At 39.9% G+C, this 7,005-nt stretch overlaps 1 protein-coding gene across 1 annotated transcript; it reads left to right on the top strand.

Annotated features, from left to right (window-relative positions):
• Window positions 1-1,297: 1,297 nt before the first annotated feature.
• Window positions 1,298-5,192, top strand: LOC110485969 (chromobox protein homolog 8). Its single transcript, XM_021557238.2, has 5 exons — window positions 1,298-1,497; window positions 1,596-1,639; window positions 1,862-1,927; window positions 2,075-2,141; window positions 3,374-5,192. Exons 1-5 carry the CDS (start codon window positions 1,429-1,431, stop codon window positions 4,241-4,243), a joined length of 1,116 nt encoding a protein of 371 aa, XP_021412913.1. The 5' UTR covers window positions 1,298-1,428; the 3' UTR covers window positions 4,244-5,192.
• The last annotated feature ends 1,813 nt before the right edge of the window (window positions 5,193-7,005 follow it).

Raw genomic sequence — 7,005 nt, 5'->3', positions numbered from 1 at the left:
CGTGGATAAACGCAGTAGGCCTGGCTGACTGATTTATGCTGTGTAAACAACAGGATTTATCACACATGTGTCTAATTATTTGAGCAGATCGTAATGAAAGTATGCAAATTATTTAAAGCACTTATTTCAAGTCAGCGAACTCATTTTCCAAGGCTGAATTATTAGACCGCAACTCACGAGATTTTATGGTTCGTTTTAAGTGACGGGTTCGTGGAAATTATAGACCTAAATATATCCCTTGTTGAGTGGTTGTGCTATGATCACTTGGTGTTGTGAGTTGAAAATATTTTTGCTTAATTGAGGCCCATGCATAGGCCTACAAACTCTATTCTAAGCTTTTGTTTTTCTATATGAAGCCTAGCTCTACTCAACTAATTAGACTGCATATGCCTACTTCCATACCCTAACTCAAACAATAGGCAAATTTCTGTTTCGCTCAACTTTTAATAGGCAATATACAATATACAATATACAATTACAATATTTTCCCGATTGGTCTAAAGTTTATGTTCAGGTTAATTCATTTTATTTGAGGTACTACCTTACAATTTGATGGCAATAGCCTACTTAAACACGTTAAAGGCTATGAATTAGGTAAATACTTACGACTAAGCTAAAGGTGCAATGTGTTCTCTGATCCCCACATTTAGACATCTTCGATTGTGTTCGGTGAATGAAGTCAAACGTGTATGGAAACTGTAGCTTAGGTTTAAACGAATATCCTACTGAATGGAGACTATAATTGACACCATTTATTGCGAGAGAAAAAGACAAAACTTGTAGGGATCAAGAGAACTGGAATAAGGATAAACTATTGCACATGAATGTGATCTATAGTCTATGTTCTATTTAGACATATGGCATTTCCTTTAGGCCTATATTGTCTCCTAGTCTCTTCATACAATTTACCTTACCATGACTGTAAACTATTGATTAGGAGCACTTTAAACTGAAATATTGTGTGACAGTTCAGTTGATAACTGAAATGTGCACACATTCAATCTGCTTTCCTTCACCTCTTTGGCCTATTACATTTGAGGAACGTTGCTCCCATTGTTCATTTCTTTTCATTCTGCACATGTTCTGCGTTATATATCTGGCGACATATGTTTTTAAAGATCTCCGATTAATCCGAGTAATTGATCCACCGCGCTAATGCCACCATTTTCCCCTTAAGAATTTCCAGAAGTGGACGCTCCTCCTACTCACCTAGCAACCGCGGGCACGTAGCAACGGGTAACCCAATGGGCTTACTCTAAATGGTTCCACCGACTGCGGTTCCTAGGCAACACATATATTTTTTTTTATGACGTCTTTTCTGTGCAGGAGTATTATGGGCTGCCTGGAATTCACTCCGCGAGACAGGGGAGAAAAATATCTAGCGTTCACCACCAAGCTTTAGCTAACGGTAGCTGGATTGAAGTAAACATGGAGCTGTCTGCAGTTGGGGAACGGGTTTTCGCAGCCGAATCTATCATCAAACGGCGAATAAGGAGAGTATGTGAAACACATTTCCCTAACATGCATAATATACTTTGACGCGCTACTGCAGTTCCCTAACGAAGCGTTCTTTTTCTATTTCTGATGACACGCAGGGTCGAATGGAATACCTTGTGAAATGGAAGGGCTGGTCACCGAAGTAAGTTGCGTTGAATTTAATGCTAGAGAACCTTGCTTCAACATGGATGTTGCTGGCTGCTAGCTGTAGTGTTCGCTTGCTAGCTAGGTGGCATCTGCTAGTGACAAAGTCAGCGCAGCACGCTGGCAGTGTTAGCAAGCTAGCTAACGTTAGCCCGTATCTTCGCTTGCTTTCCCAATGTAGTGGAAAACCAACCTCTGTCAATTGTATTTTTTTCCATAGATTTAGCACTTGGGAACCGGAGGAAAATATATTGGACTCCCGCCTCTTCGTCGCATTCGAAGAGAGGTAAATTGTATGGATATGGGCCTGTTCATGTTGTACATTCATTGCATGCAATGTTAGCTGCACAGCAAAATATAATGCATCCGTCACGCAAGTCGCCTATTGCACTTCACTCTCTTGATACTCAAAATGGGTGTCTTGCTGTTCCAGGGAGCGCGAAAGGGAACTATTTGGGCCCAAAAAGAGAGGCCCGAAACCGAAGACATTCCTGCTAAAGGTAGCTATGTTGATATGCATGCACTGTTGAAAATAATCCATCCAACACGCAATGATACTGTGGAATCTACTGAATTTAGGGCTGCATGGTTGGACACGATTTCTAGCATGTGGCATGTAAACAGACCACAGTCTCCACCCACTGTGTATCCACAGGTTCTTCATATGGTTAATATATAGCAGTTGTTGCAATAACGTAAATATGCAAGTATGAAGGATTCCACGTGTCAAGTTTTCCCATGAGAATCACCTTTTTTTCTACCGGTATTAAGGCAACATTATATTTAGTGCTAGATGTGTATTTGTGTAGGTGTGAATGTGTATTTAGGGAGACTAATTAGTCAGGCTGGTGCTAATAGACCTTAATACGTTTTTTTTTTAACGAATCATGGTAAATTGGTTGGATTGACAGGTAGCCAAATTGATCAATAAACATGCCAGGTTAATTGTTTATATTTCGAAATGAACTCAATTTAGGCCTGCACGTGTAGAATATAAAATGTGCTTATAAAAGCGAGGGTTCGTCTATTGTGGTGTGCATCGATAATTCGGCACGGTTAAAAGTTAGCACGTTTTGACGTGTAATCATCAGTAAAGCAATCGTTACAGCTAAGACCAAAAGTTTGCATGGGACTGGTTTTAAATGAAATCTTAAAATCTGAAGACGTCATCAAACGAATGCGCGTGTCTTTTCACGAGAGCCGATTATCACAATTGCTTAATACCAGCATCTTATTTAGAGTGCAGGTTTTCTTGCAGGCCCGTAAATGGCTGTTTTCAAACTGAGCTGCAAAGACATGTCTAATAAGTAACTATTGTGAAAGTGTAAAAGTGCTAGCAAACTGGTGTAGCCTGTAAATTCTTCAGGGGATATAATGAGAAGTAAAGATTTTGTCTACTGTCTTCATTTATAATTGTGTACATGTATTGTTGCAATTATACTCTTTGCTATAAAAAATTGTTTTGCTAATTGCAAGTGCGCATTTATTAAGCCATTATAAAGCGGCTGGCATACTCTTAGTATATATCTATAATGACAAATAAAGAGTATCTTCAACTGACATTTTAAATTCGTCTTTATGAAAGAGAACATTATACCCACTGAAATTGGAGAAGTGGAAAAACATTTCCCATATTGCCATCGGCAATAGCCTACTTTCAATTTTCCATCTTTGTTGATAAGATTTTCCCCTGTTCAAAAGTGTTTCTTCTCTGGTTTCCTTCCCCGTTTAGGCACAAGCTAAAGCTAAAGCAAAATTGTACGAGTTCAGGAGCGATGCGGTCCGGGGGATACGCGTCACCTACCCGACCCCAGAGCCTGTCATCACCCCCAGAGCGCGAGAGGGGCTGAGGGCCGTGGTCCCCACCATCTTCCCACCCAGCACTGTCAACAGGGGCGAGAGTGTGCGGGTCAGGCCCCCAGAACCGGTCCGAGAGCACCGTCAACCAGTCCTCCAGAGGCCCCCAGGCCCCGATGGCTTTGTGATTGTCCCCAAGAAGAGAGGGCCCAAACCCAAGCTGCGATTTAAGGACAATCCCTTCAACGCTCCTCCCGCCGCCCTGTCGCCCCCCAAGAGGAGGGCAGAGGAGCAGGCGACATACGGCCCACTCAAATTGGCCAAGTTGGGCCTGTCCGGTGGTGAAGAGAGGGGGTCTGAGATGAGGGGGATTAAACTAGCCCACAGGCACCAGGAGGAGCTGGGTGGTTATCCCCACAAGCAAATTAGGCCTGTGGCTAGTGGGAGCACACAGCAGCACTGTGGCCCAGACAGGGGCATGTTGCACTCACACAGAATAGGCTCAGACTCCCAGGCCTGCAGGACTAAAGAGTGCCCCTCAAACTACTTATCCCCTCCCCAACTAAAGCACCTATCCAAAAAGAATGTGCATCAACCCAGCGAAGAGCTTCCACAGAGGGGGAAACCTTCACTCATCGCCAAAATCCCTGTGTCGCGGATCCTGGGCCAAACGGATGAGGTGACTTGGAAGCCTTGCTTGAACAACGTGGAGAAGGTTCTGGTGACTGATGTGACCACAAACTTTTTGACAGTGACTATCAGGGAGAGTAGCACAGATCAAGGATTTTTCAAAGATAAAAGATGATTTCGTCTGATTTTAATTCTCTTCAGCTCTGTCAATCTTGTACCAAATTATTTTGAAAAGTCCGCACTTTATAGTGTCATTTATCATTCAGATTTTTTATGTAATGTATAAAAGCAAATTACAGGATTGTATGTGCAGATGTGTGTGTGTGTATATATGTGTGTATATATATATATTATAGTATAATATATATATATATATATATATATATATATATATATATATATATACTATAGTATAGTATAGTATAGTATAGTTGGAAGTCTAGTAAATGTAATGACCAAAATTAAAGGAAGTCCATTTGAAGCTAATCACCACCCGTAGGCTATTTGAATGAGTTGCATGCCTTGTGTACAGCGTTTACTTGTTTACAAATGGCTTTTAGTTTTCAGCAATCCGCTTTTAAACAAACAATATACTTTGTCAGACAGGCTATAATTATGTCAAGCTAGTACCTTTTAAATGTTAAGAGGTATAATGGGGGGGCATTTGTCATTTGATTTCACATGTCAGTGAGAAAAACAAATATGGAGAAATCCTAAACCAATTATAGTGTGAACTATATGTTCCAGGTCATGCCGTTTCAGTTTGAGGTGTAGCTTACCCTATTCATTGCAAAAGTTTATCAAGCACTTTTTTGGAAGGTTTAATAAAAAGTGGATCATATCGATGTCTTGTTGACCTACATGTCCTCTATAAGAGTTTATATAGCCTTTACAATGCTATAGGCCAGCAGATGTCGGTCTTGTTTCCAGATTTTATCAACTGTTAATAAAAATGGGAAAGCTGCTTGATGTTTATGACGCTGTCTTTGTCGAAGAACATACGGTCTTTCTGTTGACATCTGTGTTGGACATATAAATCAAATGCTTTCAATGTAACAGGATGATCACAACCTGATGTCACAGTTTGCTTTTGAGATGCTTTCCAGTAAACTTGTTGCAATTGTCTCTGTTTCTGGTTGTCATGATTTCGACCAACTGATTTTAAGATTCCTTTTTTGCATTGGTTGTGAAAAGGACTGATGAAAGTTGCAAATGTGCTTTATAGAATTACAGGTTTCAGAAATATTTTGGTGACATGTTTTTTATTTTTTATTTAGGAAGCTGCTTTAGTTCGCATGTTTCCCGTTGTCCTAATTTCAAATAACGTTGACCATATTTCGAATTTATAGACCAATTGCAGGAATAGGTTTACCTCGTCTTTGCCGTGGTTCATAATGACATTTTCTTAGCAATATTGTAGTGCCAATTATAGTAGAGAAATAGGTCCTATTTTTCGTTGAGATTAGTGCGTTTTGGCAACGGTCCACAAAGGCCTAAAGTCAAGACCTTGGTTTATATATTTTGTAATGATTCAGATTTTTTTTAAACAAATCAGGAAGCAACTCAAATGTATAGGCCTATTTGCTTTCATTAAAAATAGAATACTAATTTCACTCTTATTTTTATTAAAATGACAAAGATTGCTAAAAGATAAGAGTTTTAATAAGAGTTGTATATTGAATTATATTTAAATGTAATTGTGCTGTCGTCCTGCAAACTTCACAGAAAAAAACCGTAGCCTATAATTATTTTAAATGGTTGACATTGGGCTTACATGAAGAATTTAATTGTACTTTTGCAAAAATCTCAAATCATAAACCAACACGATGGTTATGTGGGGTCACAAGGTAGGTAGGCCTGTGTTACCAAATAGGTCATCAGAGCTAACATAGATTGCCTATTACACGTATGTTTGGCAGGGATGCATTTGCCTGACAAAAGACTCCGGTCATTTCTGTATAGGCTATGGCTTAATGTTTAATGATTAATTTGCATGATTGTTGCGGGCTTACTCAGTTTTTTTTACTTGGTTGGTTCCAGTGGCCTATTTGTACGCCTATTCGTTTTGCAGAATCATTCGATGATGGTCGCATGCCTCATGCAGATAGTAATTGAACAATCTGACTCTTGATAGGCTACAATGCAATTTCTCCAGATGAAACACACGTCGGGTGTTAGATGTTGTCATTGAATCATGGGGATATAGTAGAATATAATAAAATTTTCCCAAAAATTAGACCAAATGCATCAATAATTGTTCGATAGTTTTGGCCATCAATCAGCCCAAACATCAGCAGCACATTTCTTAAATTGCATGTAAAATGTGTGCAGGTTCAGTGGTATACGGCCATATATGGTCATTATCAGTTTAATGATATAGTACGCAATGTTACAAATAATTTGCACGACGTTCACTTCGGAGAATAACTGTATTTGTTCTTGTCTGGATATATTTACTCCCTTCACACGTCCAGAACTGCGTAGGATTTAGCCTAGTGCTCCCGGCCATTCAGTTTATCTGCGATAAAGCGTTGAATACTTTGTATCAAATAATTCCCCTCTTTCCTTTCACAAGTTGTTATTAATTGTGGCCAATAGCATGCCGTTCTTCTGTAGAGCCTCCTGCGCGAGAAAGTAACAGCACTGTGCAGAGTCATACAGTGAACTCGACGGAAGGGCACTGTCTTAATAAATTCCCCAAACATCAGTAAACTACGATAGTAACCTCGGGTCATGTCCGACCGCAACAACCGTAACCCCGGGTCAGCAGCGAGGTCAACCCACATGACTGCCCATGTCACCATGGAAAATCTTCTGCTTCACAGTTCCTCTTTCTTAGTAGTTAAAGTCTTTATTTTCTCTAAAGTCTTACCGAACGAAGCCTGTTCAAAGTCCAGTTTCAAAACGGAAGAGAAAAAAAAACACCACATTTCCATA

This window comes from Oncorhynchus mykiss, chromosome 13, assembly GCF_013265735.2.
Source record: "Oncorhynchus mykiss isolate Arlee chromosome 13, USDA_OmykA_1.1, whole genome shotgun sequence".
Taxonomy (NCBI): Eukaryota; Metazoa; Chordata; class Actinopteri; order Salmoniformes; family Salmonidae; genus Oncorhynchus; species Oncorhynchus mykiss.
The sequence above is the reverse complement of the archived record's forward strand: the minus strand, read 5'-3'. Positions and strand labels throughout refer to the sequence as shown.